Raw genomic sequence first — 27,844 nt, forward strand, 5'->3', positions numbered from 1 at the left:
TAGTGAACATTGTTAGTTTACATCGAGTTTTGTATGAGATATGAAGATAGTGTGGAATGTCTCAAATAACACTTGTTCATTCTGTAGTTCTGTAATCGTAAACAAAAACTACTTAATGTCAGTTCTTTGTTAAGCTAAAATTGTGCTCCTGTTAACTTGGAAGGACCCCTCAACCTTATAATTCTCTAAGAAAGTAGCTAATACTTCCCATTTTCTTTATGAAGCTTTTTTTATGGGGCTTTGATCTGAAGTCTGGTTTTCAAATGCATGTGTTGGAAGCAAACAAGCGTCCTACTCGTGTGTTTGCGTTTGGCGACTTACACAAGGACTCTGCTTTGCTGGAGGCGCTTCTGTGGCTAATGTAAAAAGGCAGGACTGCTCTCTACTTCTGGAGGGGAGAGCCTTAAAAAAGAACGTGCTGCAAATCAATTCTCTGGCGGGGTTTGTGGTTCTCCTCACTCCCAATACCACGTAACTTATCCCTCTTTTATTTTTGCCTGCAAGGTTTCAGTCTCTTCAAGAATGACTGGCAGCCATGTCTGCTGGTGATCCCAAGAGACCATATAAAAGATACATATTTTTCAGAACTGTTTTGAGAGCAAAAGGTATCAGTTGTATCTGAAGGAGAAAAAAATTGTAAGGTCTTTTATATGACCAGTATTCTGGGATTGGCAAGACTATGGAAAGAAAAGCTTTTTTTTTTTTTTTTTTAAATGTGTGTATCAGAACAAAGAACACACAGCTCTCTGAACATTTATTTTTTGAGCAGAGGTGTTTTTTATGTTTGTACCTGGCAAAACAGATACAAAAAGCTTAATGAGGTAGTGATAAATATTCAATTCTTTCTTTTGACTGCTAAGTGTATCCACCTACGTCATGTTTTAGCTAGTTTACTTAATAAATCTTCTGAACACTACTGTGCCTGTTGTATTCCTTTGTTAACCAGATATTATCATTGGAATAAAATATGTAAGAAGGTACTGTTTTAACTGTGGGTATTCAATTAAAAACTATTCTTCTTTGCTTGCAGGCATCAGGTAAAATCTACTCCAGACTAGTTTGAACCATACTTTTTGGCTTTGCAAAATTTGTTTTAATTTGAAGTATGTAACTAGCCACATGGTGTCAGTGTGGAACCAACCAGTAAGTTATCCTTGCATCTCTAAAGTTACATTGTTTTCCTGATGGCTACGAACAAATAACTATATCTGATGAAAATAACTATGATATGCAGCCACTTGACACAGTAGGTCCACGGCCCCTGTAAGTGCCATAAAACTTAGGGTGCGCATGTGTGCACCTTTCAGGGGTGAGAATCCATGGTTTTAAACAGATCTTAAAATGGATTCATGGCTTAAAAAGGCTTAAGGGAACCTCCCCCAACCCTGTTTTTGAAGGAAAGCTGTTATGTCTCAATTTAGAAATAAACTCAATACATTTCAAAATTAAAGTGATTTTAAATTTATTCACTTTTAGGGGACTTGAGATTTTATTATCTTACTATCAGTAAGAGCCAAATACCTTCAAACTGCCTTTCAAAAAATTCAACAATACTTAAATTTAGAATTGACAGTACCTTCAAATTTTTAGCATGTGTTTTCTCCTCTTAAATTCACAAAATGGCCACATAGTATTTTAACTAGTTCTGATACTGAAGAATGTAAGGTCTGATATTAAGAAATGTAGCATATGAATTGATTCTAAATGCTAAAATATTGCTCAGCTTGACTGTCTAACCTAATAATTCATCTAAATACCAATGTAGCAAATACACTTTAGTCCAATTACTATTAGATAGCAGAGGCAAATCCATAAATCTGATTGTCACAGCATAAAAAAATAGTAAAACCAAAATTTAATGCTTTTAGACAATTTTCAGAATAGCAATTTTGTTTAGCAAAAGCGGACTTTGTTAAATTTATCTTCATGGCCCAATTATACCAGGCAATAATTCCATAGAGATGCAGCAGTCACCTTTTTTAGATGACATCAAATGAAGATATTCTTGTTTTCTGTGGTAGTTTTTATTTAATATTATTTTTTAGCTATTGATAACATAGCATGGCAGAAAGATTACATCAGGAATGTGATATAATACAACTGTTTTCACTGAAGCCTTATACCTTACTATTCCTTAGGCTATTGGCGTGTCCCACCGCCCGCCCCCCTTGCACGAAACTACAACTGTGATGCCTCTACTGCCTCTCCCAGTAAATAGAAAAATATTGCACTACATTGAAGGTACATTTTACAAATATCATTAGCAGCATTACTGAGCTTTCCATAATTGTGGTTCTACAGAGTTAAATACTTTTAAAACATGAGTAGATTTTTATGAAACCAAAGTTTTGCATTATTTCTACAGCTCTTTCAAATGCATCAGTTTCAGCAGCATGCTTGGATGTCACTAAAACTTCATGGTATAATCCAAAACCACCAGCCACTTACTCTGCCTTCCAGGTTGTCAGTGGTAAGTGATTTTTTATGATAAGATGACAGTTGCTTATTACATTGGGAAGATTGTTTCAAGCTATTGTTACAGAACAACATTTTAGCTTTCAGTGAATTTGGTGTATAAAGACTTCTACAGCAGTGTTAAAATGCAAGCATGTTTAAACAAAAATGGGGGGTATACACAGATATATTTTTGTTATAAACTTGGCCAAGAAAGGTATTTAGTTTCCTAATATTTTACTTAATAATAAAATAGCAAGAATGAGAACTATTGATTTTAAAAGTGGAATGGCTTTTCTACCCATAAAAATGTTTTTATCATCCATATAACCCTTTTATTTCAATAGCTTGTTACTGTTCAGAAAACTTCTGCAGTTATGCTGTTGTTTTCCTCACAACAATCCTGTGAGGTAGAATAAATTTTGTTTATTCCTACTTTACAGCTGGGGAGCCTGCAGCATGGAGCCCTTTCGTGGCTTGCCTATGGTTACACAGTTCACTAATGGCCAACAGAAGAGCTTGAACTTAAACTCTTGTATGGAGTCCTGGGTTATAGACCTGGGCCAGGATCCTTACTATTATACTATGCCTTTTCCTGCCAGCCATAAAAACTGCCACCATCTAGTTTTAAATTCATGTCAGTTTCACTATATAGCAATCATCATAGTAGTTACCTACAAAAGGGAAAAACATGTACATATCTATTTTATAGACATATAAAAGGCCAAAACTTTTATGGTATACCAACAGAGGTCATGCTCACATGTTTTCCCTCAGTCGTGTGTTATTGGGATCCACACGATGGCCTGAGTATCAGACTAGACCTTCATTTTAAGAGAAATGGTTCCAATTCCTATGTATTGACGCTGTGTAATTTTCTTTTTTTAATAAGACAGTCTGAACTACAGAAGCATTCAGAATGATCAGCCTGTAAGATGATACATAGGATAAGCCTGTAGGATGTCAGACAAAGCAATAAATCTATTCTGCATGATTCCTCTCCCTTACAGCATTCTCATGCATGACTATTTTTCTAAAACAAAACAGCCAAACCAGATATCAACAAGGGCATTTTAAGAACAGTCCTCTGAAACTTCAGATATCTACATGCTTTATTTCCTATGGGAGAACTGAAGATGAAAAATAATCATAAATGTTTAGTACTTCCATTTGAAAGGCAAGTGTCAACATTTTGAAAGATTATATTTCAAAATCCTGCTGGTTACTGTTTTTTGTTTGTTTGTTTTAGTAATCTGGTCATCCTCTCAAAATTCTTGACCAACTGCATTCTGTATTTATTCCCTGTTGCATTTTGTTTTTCAATGCAAGCTCTTCAAATTAATCACTATATTCTCACTATACTTAAACTGCACATAAGCTTTAGAAAAAAATTTCACAAAAGCATAAAAAATAAGCAATATATGTAAAACTTTTTTTTTTTTACTAAATCAGCATAACTAACTAAAGCTGCGGCTTTCATGTTACATTTGGCAAAATCAAAACAAAAAGCACTCCCCCAAACGCCAAAATAACAAAAATCTCAAGCAAGTAGATATGACAAACTTCATAACACAAAGTACGATTCAAAACCTGTTCCCTCAATGATTGCTGTTGTCAATTTGGGCATGCAGCAAATTTGTTGTTATAACTGTGATGGAAATGAAAATATTTCAAGAATCTGGACAGTATCCTATTTAACACTAATTCAAAAACTAGGAAGAGGAAGGAAAAAAAAACACAATGAGACATCACACCTACATAAACACAAAAAGCTTACATAATTAGAAAAAGTTAAAAATAAATTAGTAAAAATAAATTCCCAGTATAAACCCAAAAAGCATAGCTATAAATGCAATCTGAAACAACCAATTTAGTGAGCTGATCATGTTTTTGCTGGAAAACCACCTTTTCCACTCTAGCTCTTACACAAGCAAATAACTGTGAAGAAGCAGGCCGAAGTGCATAATAAGAGGGTTTCAATGTGGTTGTATCTGTGGTACTTTAGATGCAACTTTTCCTCAATCACTAGAAAGTTTAAACAGACTGTTACACAGACTCAGATGGGCCAAATAAGTCATCTGATATGCTACTGAATGGCTGAGAGTCTATTAGTTGGGTTATTTCACTATCAAGGTCTTCTTCTGTATCATCTGTGTACTTGCTTATTTTTTTGGAGTGCTGGTCTAAGGACAGACTTTCTAAAGATTCAATATCTTCAATGCCTGCTCTGTAGTGGATCATAAGAAGTGTTAGAGCTTGCAGTCTTTCACCTGATTTAGCCAAAGCAGCAGAAAGAAGTGATTTTTTCCTCGTATCGGTTGTCTCTTTTTCTTCTCTAACAAGGGAATTATTATGTTCTAACTCCTGATCAATTTCATTCTGCAGTTTATCTAGCATGAACTCTAGTTTCTGGATCCTCTCCTCTGTAGGCAACCCCCTGTACAGATCACGACCAATTTCTTTAACTGCAATGAAAACGCTGTCATCCAGACCACCCTCCTTTCTCACTAATTTTATTCCTGTGTTGTTGCCCTGTTTAGAAGGGCTGTTTGGGCCACAGATCTCTGTGTCACTGCCTTCGTTGTCTGATGTGTTGGGTGTGTGTTTTGGTGAAGGTTCTACTAGATCAGTCCCTGGCTCAGAAAGGCGAGTTTTAGAGACTTGACGCAGATTTAACAAACGAGAGCTCGTATTGATAATATGTCTTGTCAAACCTGTCATTCTGTTGACTGACTTCCCAGCTTCAGCATCAACACGAGGGGGCAGGCCTAAGAGGGCTTCTTGTCCTTCCAGCCTGAGATTTTTCAGGGCCCGGTCTATCCGTTGATCAGTTGCTCCACAAAGAGGAGTCTCGGCTAGACACTTTTCCTGACATTTTTTATGGCAAACATAAGCACAGAACATACACTGGGAAGCAGCTTTAGTCCAAACTTTTTTCTTACAGTAATCACACCAAGTTGGGTTCTGGAACTGAGTATCCTGGAAACTATGTTTATTTTCTGTTAAACCCATCTGTCCAACAAAGTGCTCCTCTTTAGGAAGGGCAGAAACCTCTTCGACCAAATGGAGTTCTTTTTCTTTCTCTAAGTTAGTAACTACATGGTGGTCTGGCTCTCCTTCTTTCAGATATTTGAAGTGAATAGTAATATCACCGAAACAAAATTTGTCATTGAACCCCTTCTGCATACTCAGATTACGTAGCGCGGTTCTCGTGACCATGGCCTTAGGTGATGGGGCTTCCAGTCTGAATTTGGAAAGGTATTCCATGTTCGATGTAGCTAAGCATCCTAAAGCCACCTCTTCAAGTTTTAAGCTGACATGCCCCAAACAGATGAGACCCCCTAATTTGAAAGGATCCCTGCACCACAGTGCGATGTTTAAGTACCTGTGGCAGGCTTCTATGTCAAAGAGACAGCTGGCTCTGGTTCTTGTCCATTTTCCGAGCTTATTACGATAAAGAATTTCTGATGACTCCCACGTTTGATGGTCATCTGAACTGTCCTTAGGAGTGCAGGAACTTTCTGAAGTCAGATCTTTTGCCACTTCTTGCTTTGCTGGAAGCTGCTTAGCTGTAGCTGCTTCTTCGACGTGATCCAGATTTTTCGCTTGCTTTTCAGCAGGTTTATCTGCAGCAGGCGGTGGCAGCACCTTCTCTGGCTTTTCAACGAGAATATCTGGTTCTGCCTGATTTGGGGCATCAGCAGAAGGTAAAGGAACTTTGACTTGTGGTCGTGGTGGCACAGGTGGTTTGAAAGTGGATCCTTGGGTGGGTTTTGACACTTGTGCTGGTTCTGTTATCTCAGAAGATTTTAGGGCCAAGGGCTTATTTTCTTCTTTGGATGGAAGTTTTGGGGGTGGTGGGTAACTTCCTACAACTGATTTACGGTTTAAAACTGGTGATATAGTTCCAAGGGGTTTAACAGAAAGTGTTGTTGGAGTACGTTTGGGACTGTGACTTAATGACTGTGCCTCATCCTTGACCTCAGTTTGTGCTCTCACATCACTTGCTAAGTCTTCAAATTCAGAATCCAGGTCTCTGTTTTCAGCATCTACTGCCAACCCACTTGTTTCCTCTTCATAGTTTGGTTGGCATGGGCCTATCAGAAAGTTGTCTTCCAACTGTCCAAAGTTATCTTGCAGCACTGCACCCTGGTTACTCTGGCCAACAGGCCTTTCATAATATACCAGGACTCGGTCACCAGCCTGCTTGATAAGCTTCAACACTTGCAGTGTAGATGTGATTTTCACACCTGTTTTAAGATATTAAATGGGAAACATGTAAATTACTGCAGTAAAAATTACCTAAATTCACTAAGTGTAATTGCCATTAATTCATGATTACTTAACTAATGGAAAAGTAATAGTGAAACCTCTAAAATATCTTACGGGTTTATGGCTACATCAGTGTACTGATTCTTAAACCCTGACTGCTCCGATGTCCTGGAAATGTTTACCTTTTCAAACCAAACGATGACATGAAAATCCTGAGGAGGGTGTCAAGCTGCTAACTCCTAATTGTTTACCACTCCTTCCTAGGTTTAAAAGACATTATTCCTCAGTTTGAACTGAAGTGAGCAGAGTGAGACCTATTGAAAAGGATTTTATTAACGGTTAAATCAGGCTTAAAATGATGGGAAACTGTGATTATATTAAGGGAAATTGTAAAATGCATCAGGCATTACAAGTTGTATGGTGAATGATTCAAATTAAGAGACCAATGCTTGAAATAAACTTAGCAAAATATTGGGTTGGCCAAAAAGTTTGTTCTGTTAGTGAATACACTGTTCAATAAAAGTCTTGGTGAAAATGAAAAATGTCTTTTATTTTCACTTAAAACTGAACAAACTTTTTGGCCACCCCAATACTATTATGAATAGTGGACTCTTACAGATTCTTTTCATTAGCCCTACCCATCAAACTAGTCTTTTTCAGGACCAGAAAGAATAAGGAAGGCATAATAGGAAGGCTTTAAAGTTAAACAAGTTGTCTACTATCTGTATCTATATCAACAATATCTTAAGTTTTCATTTTATTTTCTAATAGGTGCTACATCAATTAGTTCAAAATTCAAAAAGTATAGAAAGATGTACAGTGAAAAATCTCCCTTCCACCTCCATCTCCCAGACGTATTTTCCCTTTCCTGAGGCAATCAAAGCTGCTGATGTATTCTTCTAGGGATATTCTAGGTGTATCTTTTAAAGGCTCTATTTTTTCCCCTACCCTCTCCAAAACAGTACTTACCTAAGCCAACCCTTTCTGTAGGAGTTACAGAAAGGTGAGAAGGGGTCTTTGCTTTCCAAAGGTCTTAAGGCCATCCTAAATAAATCAAAGTAAATCAGCCCCATCTAATAACCTGACTTCAGAGTTCCTCAACCTCTATATTCTCCTACTTTGGCTGCCCAGGCAAGACCATGCTTTAGACCTGGTCATCACTTGGAAGTTTTCCACATCAAAGATCTTTTACTTGGAAATTAACCTCTGATCACAATCTCCTATTTCCACCTCTAACAATCCTGTCTGCTAACTGAATCTGTTTTGAGGTAGTTTCCATGTCCAGTCATTCCTCCTTTGCTCTCATGGTCCAGCTGGTCTCCTGACACCACTTGCTTTTCTCCCCAACCTCAGTTCAAGACTTCAGTGGTGTTCACATCAAGCTTTTTTATTCTTTTGCCCCAGCCCTTTCCTCTTCTGCCATCTACCTGTCTTTCTGATCCCCAGCTTTGCTAGCCCCTTATCTCCCTTTCCTGCTCCTGAGCTTATCACCTGGATACAACTCCCGAGTTATACCATCTATCTGCAGCAAGGCTTTCAGTGCTGCTTTAGCATTCTTTTGATTGGTCTCTAAACAACTCAGTCTCCAAACACCAGCTTCAAACCTTTCTTATTCCCCTGAAACCCACCCTTCCTACTCTCTTTTATTCTGTAGATGACATCACCTTATATACTGAAGATCAGTAAGAAGCCACCTCTCCTCCCTGCCAGTCATTTTCAGGATTAAGCCATCTTAGAGGAGGAAGTATCCCTTGTACTTTGGATCCTACTCCCTATCCCCTTCAGGACTCTGCTCTATCAATTATCCTTGCTAAAATCTTAATTCCCTTCCTTCTTCTCCTTTAAAACCTTGTTTTCCTTGGTTTTCACAACACTGTACTAATTTGGCTCTGATCATCTCTGCTTTCTTTTTTCCCCCACCTATATCTGTCCCTTGTATGCAAATGTTCCCATGTTTTTTTCTTTAGTTTCTCTGCCTTTTTATTCTCTCCCTAGATTACACCCATTTCAGTAGTTTCAACTATCAACTTTTTCTTTGGTTGGCATCCGCTCTTCTTCACTCTAGTCGTACATTCCCAGCTACTTCTGGATATCACCACCTGGATGTTTCGTTGATGCTACAAATTCAGTGAAGTTAAAACCTCTCTTTGACCTTCTCATCTTCCTGTTCTCACTACTATGTGAATCAATTTGCCACCCTCCCAGTTAACCCGATCTGAATCATGGAGATGGCTGACTCCCTAGATAGATTCAGTCTGCTGTCAATCCTGTTAGAGTTCCAGTCCATTTTCATTCTTCCTCCTTTCAGATCCTCCTGACCACTGGCTTCCACTATAGTAATAAACAGCTTTTTACTATGATCCCTCACTTAGATCTTCCCTATTTTAATCACCAAACATATATTGCTCCCCAGTTTTCCTAAAACATTGGCTCAAAAACCTTTAGCCTACAAACTCATACTGAAATTCAGAGCTTTCTAGTATGACTTCATGATTCATCCAGCCTTAATTTCTTCTGCTTCCCTTTAACCACACTATGAACCAGCAAAACTGTAGTTTGACATAAATAAAAATTAAGTCCATCTAATGATCTGAGGTAGGCAAAAAACTTCGGCTCAATCTAAACTCATTCTTTGTGACTTAACATCTGCCTCTTGGGACTGTTCAGCCAAATATGGATTATTTTTCTTTTGGAATATTTCAAATATACTCAAAAGCAGAGGAAATAGTAAAATGAACTCCATCACTGAGCTTAAATATAACAAACATTTTGCCAATCTTATTTCAATTATCACCAATCCCGTTACTAAATTTTTTTTTTTTTTTTTTTTGCGGTACGCGGGCCTCTGACTGTTGTGGCCTCTCCCGTTGCGCAGAACAGGCTCCGGACGCGCAGGCCCAGCGGCCATGGCTCACGGGCCCAGCCGCTTCGCGGCATGTGGGATCTTCCCGGACCGGGGCACGAACCCGTGTCCCCTGCATCAGCAGGCGGACTCTCAACCACTGCGCCACCAGGGAAGCCCACTAAATGTTTTTAAAATGTTGTATACCCATACAAATAAAGTATAGCTATAAAAAAAAGAATGTGTATCATACCCTCCCCTTATCTCAATGAATATTATTATTTTTACAAATGTTAGACACAAAGAGATGACTTTTGCTTTTTCACCCTGCCTGTATTTATATTGCTTGGATTTATTTATTTATTTTTGATAACAGATATTTACTACTTGTATAATTGAAAACAAAAATCTTTCATAAAAGGATGTAAAAAAGAAAACAATTTTATGCTGTAGGTAAAACCAAACAGGGTATATGTATACATAAAAAAAAATTCATACTGAATTATGATTTTTAGCTGAGGGATAACTGTTATGTTTATGTTAAATAACTACGTCACAGATGAGGTTTATTTTATAGCCTTATTATCCTAAGTGTCTATGAACCAGTATCATCATCTGGGAGCCTGTTAGAAATACAGAACCTGGAACACCACCCCAGGTCTACTGAATCAGAATCCACATTTTAACACCATGCCTGGGTGATTGGAATACACAAGAGAGTTTGAAAAGCACTGTTTATGACATAATCAGAGGGATTTCCATGTGAAATATTGACTTAGTGGGGCTTCCAGGTATGCAATTAAATCATTTTCATTATTTTATTGTCATGATGGATATGAATTAAAGGTAGAGTTTCTTCAACATATAACCAAAGACAACTGCTCCTTAATTTAGGAACTAATTTACCTTGTTATTTATTGTTTTAGCTGTGAGAGAATATTCCATGTTGCCTTTAAAAGCTCAATTGTAACCAACCATGGGCTCAAGAAATCTCTTGACAAGCCTAGAATGGGTGGGCCACGTACTACAAAGGTCTGAAAAGGTTTGGACTTTTCCCCCACTGATGTCCACAGTGAGTCTTACTGCTTATTTATAAACATGCAAGCAAATAATCTGCCTAACAATAGAGAGTTTTTGTTGTTATCAATCCAACTGATAGGAAGGCATGCAGGTGACACATTTTTCTGCCAGTGACAGTGATCTGGGCTGCACTCTGAATGACAATCTATTAACAAATGGCTGCCCAGTCAGGAACAATAAGGGGCAACAGGCCAGTTCAGGTGTGCCCTTTTAGACAAGGAATCGCTCTCCTGTTAATTATCTAGTCCTGAGTGATGGGGGCAGTAGTGCTAACATTGTCAGTTTTAGGCTCAGAGTACTAATGGTGGTGGCCACACAGAAAGATAACTGTTGACCTGCCCTTTCTTTCACATTCAATAAAAAAAAAATAGAAGTAGGAGGAAAATGGTCTAAAGATGAAATATTTTCAAGATTTATAATTAGAACTAAAATGATGTGTTTCAAATTTTTTAAGTATTTATTTATAGTATAGTTATTACTTTCTTTCCATTGTAAAAGTAACGTGCTTATAGAAATAAAGAAGGAAGAGGGACTTCCCTGGTGGCGCAGTGGTTAAGAATCCACCTGCCATTGCAGGGGACATGCCCAGGTTCGAGCCCTGGCCTGGGAAGATCTCACATGCCATGGAGCGACTAAGCCCATGTGCCACAACTACTGAACCTGTGCTCTAGAGCCCACGAGCCACAACTACTGAGCCCGCGTGCCTAGAGCCCATGCTCCACAACAGAGAAGCCACTGCAATGAGAAGACCACACACCGCAACGAAGAGTAGACCCCGCTCGCTGCAACTAGAGAAAGCCCGCACACAGCCATGGAGACCCAACACAGCCAAAAATAAAAAAAAATAATAAAAAGAAATAAAGAAGAGAGGAAAAACCCCCACATCTGTTCTCTGGTTTTCTTTGTAAATGTCAGGTATATTGCACATCAGCATAATTACCTCCAATAGCAATCAGTCGATCTCCCCGCTGAAGATCAGCAATTGCAGCAGGCGAGTTTGGGGCCACGGTCTCAATTATGACGTGCCCAGCATACCCGTCAGTTGACTGGACAAGACGAAGTGTAAGTCCGACACTTTGTAAATTCCCCTTTATTAATTCAACCTTTGATAAAGATAAAAAAATGAAAACAGATTCAATGGGTTCACAGTAGTGGAGTGAGAAAACAACACATCGAGAGCACTACAGTTGACACTGACTTTTATACCATGGTGGTTATTATTACAGACTAATAAAGGAGGGAGGAAATCTTTTATTGTGACAATATAAATTAAGATATGCTCAGACTGCACATTTGTGCCATCGAACCTTTTAAATGATAAGGTGAACATAAACAAATAGAAATCCTAAATATTCTTCCTACATCTGGTATAGCATGTGGCATGCACTCCCTAAACTCTGGCATCATTATCAAAGATGATTTGGTTTTTAAGGTTTTATTACAGAAAATTTTAAAAATATACAAAAGCACAAAGAAAATTAAAATGAACCCTGTGGTAGGTTATAAAATATAGTAACAAATTCTTCTTGACTTGAATGCATGTCCCTTTGCAATTAATACTTTACCAGACCTGCTATTAGAGGTATACCTATTTCTCCATCCTTCTCTCAGCAACCAATATAACTAGAAAAAACAGACGAAGACATAGACGATCTGAACGTGATCAACCTTGACTTAAATGACATTTATAGAACACTATACCTAACAATGCCAGAATACACATTATTTTCAGGTACACATGGTAAGTCCACCAGGATGTGCTACGGTCATAAAACAAGCGTTGATACATTTAAAAAGACTGAAATCCAAGATACGTTCTTTGAATGGAATTAAATTAGCAATCAATTAACAGTAAGAAAACTAGAAAAACCCCAAACATTTGAAAAGTAAAACAACACACTTTAAGAAATTCATGGTCAAAGAAGAAATCAGAAGGGAAATTAAAAAATATTCTGGGGACTTCCCTGGTGGCGTGGTGGTTGAGAATCCACTTCCCAATGCAGGGGACACAGGTTTGAGCCCTGGTCTGGGAAGATTCCACATGCTGTGGAGCAACTAAGCCCATGTGCCACAACTACTGGGCTTGCGAGCCACAACTGCTGAGCCTGTGTGCTACAACTACTGAAGCCTGTGCGCCTAGAGCCTGTGCTCTGCAACAAGAGAAGCCACCACAATGAGAAGCCCCTGCACTGCAATGAAGAGTAGCCCCTGCTCGCCACAACTAGAGAAAGCCCCTGTGCAGCAACCAAGACCCAACACAGCCATAAAACAATAAATTTATATTAAAAAAAATATTCTGAGTGGAATGATGATGAAAATACAATCTATCAAAACTTGTGGGATGCAACTAAAACAGTGTTTAGAGGAAATTTATAGCTTTGAATACTTATATCAGGAAAAAAATTCTAAAATTAGTGATCTCAGTTCATTCCTTAAAAAACTAGAAACTCCAAAGTAGAAGGAAAGAACAGAAATCAATGTAATAGAAACTAAAACAACAAAGAAATCATGAAAGCTGATTCAATGAAATAGTCAATAAAACTGATAAGCCTCTAGGATAAACTGATAAAGAAAAATGTGTACTACCAAAATCAAAATAAGAGGGGAATATCACTACAGAATCTAGAGACATTAAGAGAATAGGCAACATTATGCACAACTTTATGTCAATACATTTGACAACCTAGATGAAATGGAAAAATTTCCTTGAAAGATAACAAATGAGAAAAACTGACTAAAAAAATAGAAAATTTGAACACCCCTATATCAATTAAAAACATAAAATTCATAAACCTTTGCACAAAAAAATTCCCTCCGGGTCTAGACTGCTTCATTATGAATTGTTGAAATAACAATCTTACTTAGAATCTTTTAGAAATAGAGGAGGAGGGTATGCTTCCTAAATCATGTGTTAAGGCCAATGTAACCCTAATTCCCAAACCCAGACAAGAAAGCAGAACTACAGACTAATATTTCTAATGTTCAAATATGGATGCAAAATTTCTTAACAAAATTTTAGGGAATTCAACCCAATAATATATGAAAAGGATAATAATCATAACCAAGTGGAGTTGATTCCAGGAATTCAAGGTTGATTCAAGCACCCAGGAGTCAATTAGTATAAGTCACCATATTAAGAAAAGAAAGGAGAAAACCATATAAATATTTTAATAGCCGCAAAAAAAAATTAACATCCATTTATGATAAAAGCCCCCAACAAAATAGAACTACAAGGGAACATCCTAAATCTGATTATAGGCATCTACAGAAATCTATAAGTAACATAATACTCAAGGGTGAAAGACCTGTTCTCTACCCAAGATCAGGAACAAAGCAAGGATTTCTGTTCTTACCACTTCCATTCATTATTATACTGGGGGGTATAGTTAGGGTCATGATGTAAGAAAAAGGGAAGACATAAAGAATGGAAAGGGAGAAGAAAAACGGTCTTTATTTGCATATAATATGACCCTATACATGGATAATCCCAAGACATCTACAAAACAACTTTTAGAACTAATAAGTGAAATTAGGTCACAGACTACAAAGTCAATATACAAAAGGCAAATATGTTTCTATATATTACCAACAAATAATTAGAAAATAAAGAAAGCAAATTAATTTGTAATAGCATAAAAATACTTAGGATTAAATTTTTAAAATTTATCTTTTATTGAGGTAACATTGGTTTATAACATTCTATGTTTCACATGTACATTACATTTCTGCTTCTGTATACACTACAGTGTGTACTCATCACCAAAACTTTAGTTTCCATCTATCACCATACAACTAATCCCCTTTATCCATTTCACCACCACCTCTCCTCCCAGCCCCTTCCTCTCTGGTTAGTAACCACTACTTTGTTCTCTATTATCAACATGTTTGTTTTTTTTGGTTTGTTCATTTATTTTGTTTTTATTTGTTTATATTCTACAATATGAGTAAAATCATAAGGTCTTGTCTTTCTCTGACTTACTTCATTTAGCACAATGCCCTCCATCCATGTTGTCACAAATGGCAAGATTTCATCTTTTTTCTCTTTTTATGGATAAGTAGTATTCCATTGTGTGTGTGTGTGTGTGTGTGTGTGTGTGTGTGTGTGTGTGTGTGTGTGTGTGTGTGTATATATATATATACACACATACCACATCTTCTTTTAGGATTAAATTTAATTGAAGATGTACAAAACCTGTATGCTGAAAACTTCTGCAAAGGGAAATTAAAGAAGACCTAAATAAATGAAGAATGACACCATGTTCATGGATTGGAAAACTCATTATTGTTAAGATGCCAATTCCTCCCAAATTTATCTACAGATTCAAAGTAATCCCAGTAAAAATCTTTGCAGGACTTTGGAAAGGTAAAAGACCTAGAACAATCAAAGCCATCCTTAAATAGAACAAGGCTGAAGGACTTATACTACCTAATTTCAAGGCTTACTATATAATGTTAGCGTAATTAAGACAGTGTGGTATTAGCCTAAGGACAGATATTAGTTGTAGAAATTAACATCATCATTTCTTAAGATATAAAATTTTGGACAACGTGTTGACTTCCTATTATAATAGATAAGGATGATAGTCCATTCTCCTGCCCCCAAATTACCGTAGAGTTACATCATTATTTTTTTTTCGCGTTACGCGGGCCTCTCACTGTTGTGGCCTCTCCTGTTGCGGAGCACAGGCTCTGGACGCGCAGGCTCAGCGGCCATGGCTCACGGGTCCAGCCGCTCCGCGGCATGTGGGATCTTCCCAGACCGGGGCACGAACCCGTGTCCCCTGCATCGGCAGGCGGACTCTCAACCACTGCGCCACCAGGGAAGCCCTACATCATTATTTTTAGTTCCTCTGCATAACCTCTTTATAACTTTAATTAATATACTTATACCCCTATATTTCTTATTTCATCAACTACAGACAATATCTCTCTTGATACTAGGACTTCTATCTTTCCCTTCACTTCTCCCCTTTATACCTTCTACCTTCTAAACTCTACCATGAAAGTTGATAGCTATTATATTAATTTTTAAACTATTTTTAAGCTACCAAGGTTGACTGGAAGTCAGTCATGTTTATAATATTGTGACTATATAAATATGATTTACTGAGAACCTGGACATCTTTACATTTTCTGTCTTGTATAGCCTTTTGCTTTTCTTGGAGGTTTTTCTTTCAACAACATAGCTTTCACTTTAAATGTAGGATTTATGTAAGTACTGCTTCTGCAATTAGCTCTTAAATTCACCTATCCATTTGTTTACATATTAAATTATTTAGCACTCAGTCAAAGCGAAGTTTTTCTTTACCCCTCCACCCTACTCCTGCCTAAAAAGAAGCCAGTTAATAAATGTAGAAGGAATGAGCAGATTTGAAAAGTCACCCAAAAGGAGAGACAAACATTTAGATTAAAAAAAAAGAGAGAGAAAGAGAGAGACAAAGAAAGACTAAAGAGCTGGAACAACCGAATGTAATGTCTGAATCTTGGTAAGATCCTGGTTCAGGGAAAAAAAATCTACAGAAACATTTATGGGACACTGGGAGCATTTTAATATAGACTGAAACTTTGGTGAAATTAAGGAATTATTAATTTTCTTATGTGTGATAATGGTTATTGTAGTTACGTAAAATGTTCTATTTTTAGAAGATTCATACTGAAATATTTAGAGGTAAAATATGACGTCTTCAACAATGTCTTTCTCAGATGCAGAGCTATGAAAAGTTTCAGCATCTATTATACTTATTAGTAAGACTCAGCACTACTAGTCAAAACAGGATACAAAAGGAAATTTAAAAGCCAATCTGCTGTGAATGAACTCAATATACAGCTGAGGAAACAAGGCAAACATATTATGAAACAAACATCAATTCAGGGCATTAGAATATTTAAACTATCTTATATCGTTCAAACCTTAATTTACTTTTACAGGATCAAGACTGAGAAGCTAATTTTATGATCATATGACTTTAAAAACTCTCCCATTAGAAAAGACAAAGACGGTGACTGATGTCGACATTCAGTAAGAGAACAGCAGCCAGTTCAAACCCACTAGGAGAAGAATGGGCTCAAGCATGGTCTTTACTTCCAAAGAACAGAAATCATACCAATGGTGGTAAATATCTACCTTTTCACAAAATTATGTTTTCATCCTGCTAGAAGGTTTCCTCTATGTTGTAGACTAAAGACATATCAAATGAAAGGAAAAGGAAGGGGCTGAAAAAAGGAATAGCAGAGAGAAAAAATTGTATTTCTTATGGACAAACAAAAGCATAGTGAAGAAAAAGTGAACATGGAACAATATTATATTTTCCTTTGGATTGCTGATCATGAAATCTTTATTAAAAAAAAGAAAAGCAGGATGAAAATGTGTGATAACAAATACAGGAATAGATTATGGATGGGAGACCTTCAGTCAATTCTAACCATCATGTAATAACTTTTCCTTTCTCATAAAAAGCCAATTAGATGTTTTTAAGCCCACCAAAATCTGGGTACTCCCCTATTCCAAAAGATAAGCTATGATTAAGGAAAAATTAACATCTACAGAACTCATTTTGTCTGCAAAGAGAGAGAGGCTGACAGTGATTTAGTTTCTAGTTCCAGTTTGTTGCTAAGGCCTTGCTGTACTCCTACTAAAAGCTATGCAGACCCTAGCCCACACAACCATGAACAGTGACCCTGACACCTGACTGTGGCATGAAATCCCGGAATCCTCAAAATAAGCACACCTTTTTTACTTAAGTGAGTTTTAGTAGGTATCTGTTTCAAACGGGTTCTGGCTTACCAGGCACCGTGTTAGAGACCACCATATACAATATCTCATTAAACTCAAAGTGCTGTATTTATTAACTACAAAGCTACAACTACATTATAAATGTAGGATGGAATCTGCCTGAGCCTAGCCAGGGGCCTCTGCCGCCTGCCCTTGCAGGGACTTAGCGCCTGCAAGATGGGTAAGAGAAGGAGAGGAGCGCCTGGGTCAGTGCTATACCAGCAGCTCCTCCTGACACCAGAGGCTGCCTCTTCTGCATATAGGGGCCTGTCCAGGAGGTGATGGGGGCTCGGGGCTTCAGAAGTGTGGTGCTATCCTCACCATCGTCCTACAGAGTAAAACCAAGTCCCCCTAAAACAGAGTTCCCTTACTGAGTTTACAGTTATTCTATCTAAAATTTTATTTCCTTTCTTTGTCACCTCTTACCCCAATCCTGTGCTAACTGAACATTAATCAACTAGAGTCAGATGGCTAAGATTACTATTGTTAACATCATTAATGTACCAAAATTGCTGCTGTAGATATCATCATTAACATACAAACTCAGGTTGTTTCCCCAGCACAAGACGAGCTAACAGACCCCTGAACCATGGACCACCTGGCCTGAGAATCATAAAACAGAGACATCCTGACTCCTTAAACTATGATAAAGAAATGTCACATAGGACTTCCCTGGTGGCACAGTGGTTAAGAATCCGCCTGCCAATGCAGGGGACACGGGTTTGAGCCACGGTCGGGGAAAATCCACATGCCATGGAGCAGCTAAGCCCGTGTGCCACAATCTGTGCTCTAGAGCCCGCGAGCCACAACTACTGAGCCTGTGTGCCACAACTACTGAAGCCTGCGCGCCTAGAGCCCATGCTCTGCAACAAGAGAAGCCACCGCAATGAGAAGCCCACACACCGCAAGGAAGAGTAGCCCCCTGCTCACTGCAACTAGAGAAAGCCCGTGCACAGCAATGAAGACCTAACAGAGCCAAAAAAAAAAAAAAAAAGTCACATACAGTATGGAATTAAGAGATACAAACTATTGTACACAAAATAGATAAGCAACAAAGATTTACTGTATAGCACAGGGAACTATATTCAATATCTTACAATAACCTATAATGGAAAATAATCTGAAAAAATACATACATAAAACTGAATCACTGTGCTGTACACCTGAAACTAACACAATATTGTAAATCAACTATATTTCAATTACAAAAAAAGAAAAAAAAAGAAATGTCACATAGAGTAACCTAGTGGTTACCAGTGGGGAGAGGGAAGAGGGAAGGGGCAAGATAGGGGTAGGCAGTTAAAAGCAACAAACTACCATGTACAAAATAAATAAGCTACAAAGATATATTGTACAGCACAAGGAATATAGCCAATATTTTAGAATAACTATAAATGGAATATAACCTATAAAATTATGAATTACTATGTTGTACACCTGAAACTTACATAATACTGTATATCAACTATCCCTCAATTAAAAAAAATCACATATTAATAAAAAGGAAATGGTACAAGTTGATGATTAATCCCAGCCTCTTTGTTCTTCCCCTTTAAAAAAGTCCCTCAATCAAGTCCAAATTGGAGTGGATCTGAGACTTGTTTCCCACTCTCTTGCTTGGCACCCTGCAAATACACCCTTACTTTGATTCAAACACATGCTGTTAGTGTTGGGCTTTCACCTCCTTCTGCACCTTTACATTATGGACCAGGAATGGTTTTCCCATTATGGAATGGGAACGGTTATCTGCATCTAAAAGCCTACTTGTTAAAAAGTTCAGCTTTATACACGTGTTGTGTACGTATGTGTACAGGTTACTGTGTCACTCTCCCTTTCCTGTCCCCCTGCTCTACTAAAAAAGCTAGGAAACAGTCCTCATAGTCCACATGAGCCCTTGCTCCACAACAAGAGGACCCCCCAGGCTGGCAGCTCCAGGTCCTGGCGTGTTAGCGACAGAGAAGGTCTCTGAAGGGTGTAGGCCCAGGCACCTCCAAACTCATAAGATGCGTCCCCAGGCTTGAGCTGCCGTCCCTACTCCCAGGAGCAGTGCGGTGGGCTTCGGAGAGTCTGGGAGGAGTGGAGAACTGTTGGAGGCCATCCTTGCTGGGCCAGGAGCACATCCCTGCTCCCTGCCCTTGTAGCACCCTTCATGTGCTAAATAAAATGGGCTTTATTATCTGCAACTCATATTTTAGTAGTTGATTATACTCTGAACTGTTATGAAGAAATTCTTTAATATTGTTGTCAACATAGATAAATAATCAATAAACCAATCTATCATAGGAATAGAAAAAAAAATGTAGGATGTAAAGTGCTTTCTCTGTGGCTTAGCCTGTGTCAATTGGCCTGAATTTAGTTGAAACCAAAAGATAAACTTCTATTGGAAGAGAAATACTATTTCTAGTATTTTTTAGCATGACATACCAAAAAAAAGTTTCTCAATTGTCAAGAATTGCTGACACATACTAAACAGCAATTACATGAGCTTAATCACTAGTCAACACATACAAGATTGCAGACAGCCTGCATTTAACTTCACCAATCATGTTAGACACAGGTTAAAAAATTCTAGCTGCATGTGTACCTATCTGGTGCAGAGCAATTTAGTAAAAACAACAAGATAGCCTTTAAGAGCTCTCACACTCTGAAATCCTTTTAGCCTTCCCTGGACCCAGCTGGGATGCCTTATTTTCACCTTGGGGGGGCAGGGTGGGGAACAACACTGATTTTTTAATCCCTTCCTAACATGGACATAATTTTTTTTTAACATCTTTATTGGGGTATAATTGCTTTACAATGGTGTGTTAGTTTCTGCTTTATAACAAAGTGAATCAGTTATACATATACATATGTTCCCATATGTCTTCCCTCTTGCGTCTCCCTCCCTCCCACCCTCCCTATCCCACCCCTCCAGGCTGTCACAAAGCACCGAGCCAATATCCCTGTGCCATGCGGCTGCTTCCCACTAGCTATCTACCTTACGTTTGTTAGTGTGTATATGTCCATGACTCTCTCTCGTCCTGTCACAGCTCACCCTTCCCCCTACCCATATCCTCAAGTCCGTTCTCCAGTAGGTCTGCGTCTTTATTCCTGTCTTACCCCTAGGTTCTTCATGACATTTTTTTTTCTTAAATTCCATATATATGTGTTAGCATACGGTATTTGTCTTTTTCTTTCTGACTTACTTCACTCTGTATGACAGACTCTAGGTCTATCCACCTCATTACAAATAGCTCAATTTTGTTTCTTTTTATGGCTGAGTAATATTCCATTGTATATATGTGCCACATCTTCTTTATCCATTCATCCGATGATGGGCACTTAGGTTGTTTCCATCTCCGGGCTATTGTAAATAGAGCTGCAATGAACATTTTGGTACATGACTCTTTTTGAATTTTGGTTTTCTCAGGGTATATGCCCAGTAGTGGGACTGCTGGGTCATATGGTAGTTCTATTTGTAGTTTTTTAAGGAACCGCCATACTGTTCTCCATAGTGGCTGAACCAATTCACATTCCCACCAGCAGTGCAAGAGTGTTCCCTTTTCTCCACACCCTCTCCAGCATTTATTGTTTCTAGATTTTTTGATGATGGCCATTCTGACTGGTGTGAGATGATATCTCATTGTAGTTTTGATTTGCATTTCTCTAATGATTAATGATGTTGAGCATTCTTTCATGTGTCTGTTGGCAGTCTGTATATCTTCTTTGGAGAAATGTCTATTTAGGTCTTCTGCCCATTTTTGGATTGGGTTGTTTGTTTTTTTGTTATTGAGCTGCATGAGCTGCTTGTAAATTTTGAAGATTAATCCTTTGTCAGTTGCTTCATTTGCAAATATTTTCTCCCATTTTGAGGGTTATCTTTTGGTCTTGTTTATGGTTTCCTTTGCTGTGCAAAAGCTTTTAAGTTTCATTAGGTCCCATTTGTTTATTTTTGTTTTTATTTCCATTACTCTAGTAGATGGGTCAGAAACGATCTTGCTGTGATTTATGTCATAGAGTGTTCTGCCTATGTTTTCCTCTAAGAGTTCGATAGTTTCTGGCCTTACGTTTAGGTCTTTAATCCATTTTGAGCTTATTTTTGTGTATGGTGTTAGGGAGTGATCTAATCTAATACTTTTACATGTACCTGTCCAGTTTTCCCAGCACCACTTATTGAAGAGGCTGTCCTTTCTCCACTGTACATTCCTGCCACCTTTATCAAAGATAAGGTGTCCATATGTGCGTGGGTTTATCTCTGGGCTTTCTATCCTGTTCCATTGATCTATCTTTCTGTTTTTGTGCCAGTACCATACTGTCTTGATTACTGTAGCTTTGTAGTATAGTCTGAAGTCAGGGAGCCTGATTCCTCCAGCTTCTTTTTTCATTCTCAAGATTGCTCTGGCTATTCGGGGTCTTTTGTGTTTCCATACAAATTGTGAAATTTTTTGTTCTAGTTCTGTGAAAAATGCCAGTGGTAGTTTGATAGGGATTGCATTGAATCTATAGATTGCTTTGGGTAGTAGAGTCATTTTCACAATGTTGATTCTTCCAATCCAAGAACATGGTATATCTCTCCATCTATTTGTATCATCTTTGTTTCATCAGTGTCTTATAATTTTCTGCATACAGGCCTTTTGTCTCCTTAGGTAGGTTTATTCCTAGATATTTTATTCTTTTTGTTGCAATGGTAAATGGGAGTGTTTTCTTGATTTCACTTTCAGATTTTTCATCGTTAGTATATAGGAATGCCAGAGATTTCTGTGCATTAATTTTGTATCCTGCTACTTTACCAAATTCATTGATTAGCTCTAGTAGTTTTCTGGTAGCATCTTTAGGATTCTCTATGTATAGTATCACGTCATCTGCAAACAGTGACAGCTTTACTTCTTCTTTTCCGATTTGGATTCCTTTTATTTCCTTTTCTTCTCTGATTGCTGTGGCTAAAACTTCCAAAGCTATGTTGAATAAGAATGGTGAGAGTGGGCAACCTTGTCTTGTTCCTGATCTTAGTGGAAATGCTTTCAGTTTTTCACCACTGAGGATGATGTTTGCTGTGGGCTTGTCATATATGGCCTTTATTATGTTGAGGAAAGTTCCCTCTATGCCTACTTTCTGCAGGGTTTTTATCATAAATGAGTGTTGAATTTTGTCAAAAGCTTTCTCTGCATCTATTGAGATGATCATATGGTTTTTCTCCTTCAATTTGTTAATATGGTTTATCACATTGATAGATTTGCGTATATTGAAGAATCCTTGCATTCCTGGAATAAACCCCACTTGATCATGGTGTATGATCCTTTTAATGTGCTGTTGGATTCTGTTTGCTAGTATTTTGTTGAGGATTTTTGCATCTATGTTCATCAGTGATATTGGCCTGTAGTTTTCTTTCTTTGTGACATCCTTGTCTGGTTTTGGTATCAAGGTGATGGTGGCCTCATAGAAGGAATTTGGGAGTGTTCCTCCCTCTGCTATATTTTGGAAGAGTTTGAGAAGGATAGGTGTTAGCTCTTCTCTAAATGTTTGATAGAATTCGCCTGTGAAGCCATCTGGTCCTGGGCTTTTGTTTGTTGGAAGATTTTTAATCACAGTTTCAATTTCAGTGCTTGTGATTGGTCTGTTCATATTTTCTATTTCTTCCTGATTCAGTCTTGGCAGGTTGTGCATTTCTAAGAATTTGTCCATTTCTTCCAGGTTGTCCATTTTATTGGCATAGAGTTGCTTGTAGTAATCTCTCATGATCTTTTTTATTTCTGCAGTGTCAGTTGTTACTTCTCCTTTTTCATTTCTAATTCTATTGATTTGAGTCTTCTCCCTTTTTTTCTTGATGAGTCTGGCTAGTGGTTTATCTATTTTGTTTATCTTCTCAAAGAACCAGCTTTTAGTTTTATTGATCTTTGCTATTGTTTCCTTCATTTCTTTTTCATTTATTTCTGATCTGATTTTTATGATTTCTTTCCTTCTGCTAGCTCTGGGTTTTTTTTTGTTCTTCTTTCTCTAATTGCTTGAGGTGCAAGGTTAGGTTGTTTATTCGAGATGTTTCCTGCTTCTTAAGGTGGGCTTATATTGCTATAGACTTCCCCCTTAGAACTGCTTTTGCTTCATCCCATAGGTTTTGGGTCGTTGTGTCTCCACTGTTATTTGTTTCTAGGTATTTTTTAATTTCCTCTTTGATTTCTTCAGTGATCACTTCATTATTAAGTAGTGTATTGTTTAGCCTCCATGTGTTTGTATTTTTTACAGCTCTTTTCCTGTAATTGATATCTAGTCTCATGGCGTTGTGGTCAGAAAAGATACTTGATAAAATTTCAATTTTCTTAAATTTACCAAGGCTTGATTTGTGACCCAAGATATGATCTATCCTGGAGAATGTTCCATGAGCACTTGAGAAAAATGTGTATTCTGTTGTTTTTGGATGGAGTGTCCTATAAATATCAATTAAGTCCATCTTGTTCAATGTATCATTTAAAGCTTGTGTTTCCTTATTTATTTTCATTTTGGATGATCTGTCCATGGGTGAAAATGGGGTGTTAAAGTCCCCTACTATGATGTGTTACTGTCGATTTCCCCTTTTATGGCTGTTAGTATTTGCCTTATGTATTGAGGTGCTCCTACGTTGGGTGCATAAATATTTACAATTGTTATATCTTCTTCTTGGATCGATCCCTTGATCATTATGTAGTGTCCTTCTTTGTCTCTTTTAATAGTCCTTATTTTAAACTCTATTTTGTCTGATATGAGAATTGCTACTCCAGCTTTCTTTTGGTTTCCATTTGCATGGAATATCTTTTTCCATCCCCTTACTTTCAGTCTGTATGTGTCTCTAGGTCTGAAGTGGGTCTCTTGTAGACAGCATATATAAGGGTCTTGTTTTTGTATCCACTCAGCCAATCTGTGTCTTTTGGTGGGAGCATTTAGTCCATTTACATTTAAGGTAATTATCGATATGTATGTTCCTATTCCCATTTTCTAAATTGTTTTGGGTTCGTTATTATAGGTCTTTTCCTTCTCTTGTGTTTCTTGTCTAGAGAAGTTCCTTTAGCATTTGTTGTAAAGCTGGTTTGGTGGTGCTGAACTCTCTCAGCTTTTGTTTGTCTGTAAAGGTTTTAATTTCTCCATCAAATCTGAATGAGATCCTTGCTGGGTAGAGTAGTCTTGGCTGCAGGTTTTTCTCCTTCATCACTTTTAGTATGTCCTGCCACTCCCTTCTGGCTTGTAGGGTTTCTGCTGAGAGATCAGCTGTTAACCTTATGGGGATTCCCTTGTGTGTTATTTGTTGTTTTTCCCTTGCTGCTTTTAATATGCTTTCTTTGTATTTAATTTTTGACAGTTTGATTAATATGTGTCTTGGCGTATTTCTCCTTGGATTTATCCTGTATGGGACTCTCTGTGCTTCCTGGACTTAACTATTTCCTTTCCCATATTAGGGAAGTTTTCAACTATAATCTCTTCAAATATTTTCTCAGTCCCTTTCTTTTTCTCTTCTTTTTCTGGAACCCCTATAATTCGAATGTTGGTGCGTTTAATGTTGTCCCAGAGGTCTCTGAGACTGTCCTCAGTTCTTTTCATTCTTTTTTCTTTATTCTGCTCTGCAGTAGTTATTTCCACTATTTTATCTTCCAGGTCACTTATCCGTTATTCTGCCTCAGTTATTCTGCTATTGATCCCATCTAGAGTACTTTTAATTTCATTTATTGTGTTGTTCATCGTTGCTTGTTTCATCTTTATTTCTTCTAGGTCCTTGTTAACTGTTTCTTGCATTTTGTCCATTCTATTTCCAAGATTTTGGATCATCCTTACTATCATTATTCTGAATTCTTTTTCAGGTAGACTGCCTATTTCCTCTTCATTTGTTAGGTCTGGTGCATTTTTATCTTGCTCCTTTATCTGCTGTGTGTTTTTCTGTCTTCTCATTTTGCTTATCTTACTGTGTTTGGGGTCTCCTTTTTGCAGGCTGCAGGTTCATAGTTCCTGCTGTTTTTGATGTCTGTCTCCAGTGGCTAAGGTTGGTTCAGTGGGTTGTGTAGGCTTCCTGGTGGAGGGGACTAGTGCCTGTGTTGTGGTGGATGAGGCTGGATCTTGTCTCCCTAGTGGGCAGGTTCACATCTGGTGGTTTGTTTTGGGGTGTCTGTGGCCTTATTATGATTTTAGACAGCCTCTCTGCTAATGGATGGGGCTGTGTTCCTGTTTTGCTAGTTGTTTGGCATAGGATGTCCAGCACCGTAGCTTGCTGGTCGTTAAGTGAAGCTGGGTACTGGTGTTAAGATGGAGGTCTCTGGGAGATTTTCGCCATTTGATATTACGTGGAGCTGGGAGGTCTCTTGTTGACCAGTGTCCTGAAGTTGGCTCTCCTACCTCAGAGGAAGAGCCCTGACTCCTGGCTGAAGCACCAAGAGCCTTTCATCCACACGGCTCAGAATAAAAGGGAGAAAAAGTGGAGAGAATTAGTAGAAGTATGAGGAAAGAAAGAAGGAAAGGAGGGAAGGAAGGAAGGAAAGAAGAAAGAAAGAAAGAAGCAAAGAACGAAAGAAGGCAAGAAGGAAAGAAAGGAGGGAGGGAGGAAGGAAGGAAGGAAAAAAGACAGAAAGAAAGAAGATACAGTAAAAATAAAATAAAGTATAATAAAGTTATTGAATTAAAAAATACTTATTTAGAAAAAAAAAAGGGACGGATAGAACCTTAGGACAAACGTTGGAAGCAAAGCTATACAGACAAAATCTTACACAGAAGCATACACATACACCCTCACAAAAAGAGGTAAAGGGGGAAAAATCATAAATCTTGCTCTCAGAGACCACCTCCTCAATTTGGGATGATTCGTAGTCTAAAGGAGGGAAGGAAGGAAGGAAGGAAGGAAAGAAAGAAAGAAAGAAAGAAAGAACGAAGGTAAAGTATAATAAAGTTATTAAAATTAATTATTAAGAAAATTTTTTAAAAAACATGGACGGATAGAACCCTAGGACAAATGGTGGAAGCAAGACTATACAGACAAGATCTCACACAGAAGCATACACATACACATTCACAAAAAGAGGAAAAGGGGAAAAAATCATAGATCTTGCTCTCGAAGGCCACCTCCTCAATTTGGGATGATTCGTTGTCTATTCATGTATTCCACAGATGCAGGGTACATCAAGATGATTGTGGAGCTTTAATCCGCTGCTCCTGAAGCTGCTGGGAGAGATTTCCCTTTCTCTTCTTTGTTCTCACAGCTCACATGGTCTCAGCTTTGGATTTGGCCCTGCCTCTGTGTGGAGGTCGCTGGAGGGCGTCTGTTTTTTGCTCAGACAGGACGAGGTTAAAGGAGCCGCTGATTCGGGGGCTCTGGCGCACTCAGGCCGGGGGGGAGGGAGGGGCACGGAGTGCGGGGCGAGCCTGCGGTGGCAGAGGCCGGCGTGACGTTGCACCAGCCTGAGGCCCGCCATGCGTTCTCCCGGGGAAGTTGTCCCTGGATCCCGGGAACCTGGCAGTGGCGGGCTGCGCAGGCTCCGCGGAAGAGGGGTGTGGAGAGTGACCTGTGCTCGCACACAGGCCCCTTGGTGGCGGCAGCAGCAGCCTTAGCGTCTCCCGCCCGTCTCTGGGGTCCGCAGTTTTAGCCGCGGCTCGCGCCCGTCTCTGGGGTCCGCGCTTTTAGCCGCGGCTCGCGCCCGTCTCTGGGGTTCGCGCTTTTAGCCACGGCTTGCGCCCGTCTCTGGAGTTCCTTTAAGCAGCGTTCTTAAACCCCTCTCCTTGCGCACCAGGAAACAAAGAGGGAAGAAAAAGTCTCTTGCCTCTTCGGCAGGTGCAGACTTTTCCCTGGACTCCCTCCCGGCTAGCCGTGGTGCACTAACCCCTTCAGGCTATGTTCAAGCCGCCAACCCCAGTCCTCTCCCTGCGCTCCGTTCGAAACCGAAACCCGAGCCTCAGCTCGCAGCCCCGCCCGCCCCGGCGGGTGAGCAGACAAGCCTCTCGGGCTGGTGAGTGCCGGTCGGCACTGATCCTCTGTGCGGGAATCTCGCCGCTTTGCCCTCCGCACCCGTTGCTGTGCACTCCTCCGCGGCCCCGAAGCTCCCCCCTCCGCCTCCCGCAGTCTCCGCCCGCGAAGGGGCTTCCTAGTGTGTGGAAACTTTTCCTCCTTCACAGCTCCCTCCCACTGGTGCAGGTGCCGTCCCTATTCTTTTGTCTCTGTTTTTTCTTTTTTTCTTTTGCCCTACCCAGGTACGTGGGGAGTTTCTTGCCTTTTGGGAGGTCTGAGGTCTTCTGCCAGCCTTCAGTAGGTGTTCTGTAGGAGTTGTTCCACGTGTAGATGTATTTCTGGTGTATCTGTGGGGAGGAAGGTGATCTCCGCGTCTTACTCTTCCGCCATCTTCAAGGTCCCCCCCTGGACATAATTTTATACAATGGATAAGAAAAGGATATATTTTAATAACACATCAATATAACTCTTTTACAAACTGTTCTCTCTTACT

The 27,844-nt window shown here is 38.9% G+C and overlaps 1 protein-coding gene across 1 annotated transcript in view; it reads right to left on the minus strand.

Annotated features, from left to right (window-relative positions):
- Positions 1-1,300: 1,300 nt before the first annotated feature.
- Positions 1,301-27,844, minus strand: part of PDZD8 (PDZ domain containing 8) — a gene marked incomplete at its 5' end in the record, with an annotated part of 97,779 nt that continues 71,235 nt past the window's right edge. Inside the window, 2 exons of the mRNA XM_082673160.1 lie at positions 1,301-6,704; positions 11,589-11,751. Of these exons, the coding sequence (XP_082529286.1) occupies positions 4,501-6,704; positions 11,589-11,751 (2,367 nt within the window). The 3' untranslated portion in view covers positions 1,301-4,500. The remainder of the gene's footprint in view (positions 6,705-11,588; positions 11,752-27,844) is intronic.

This window comes from Grampus griseus (assembly GCF_964374135.1).
Source record: "Grampus griseus genome assembly, chromosome: 16".
NCBI lineage: Eukaryota > Metazoa > Chordata > Mammalia > Artiodactyla > Delphinidae > Grampus > Grampus griseus.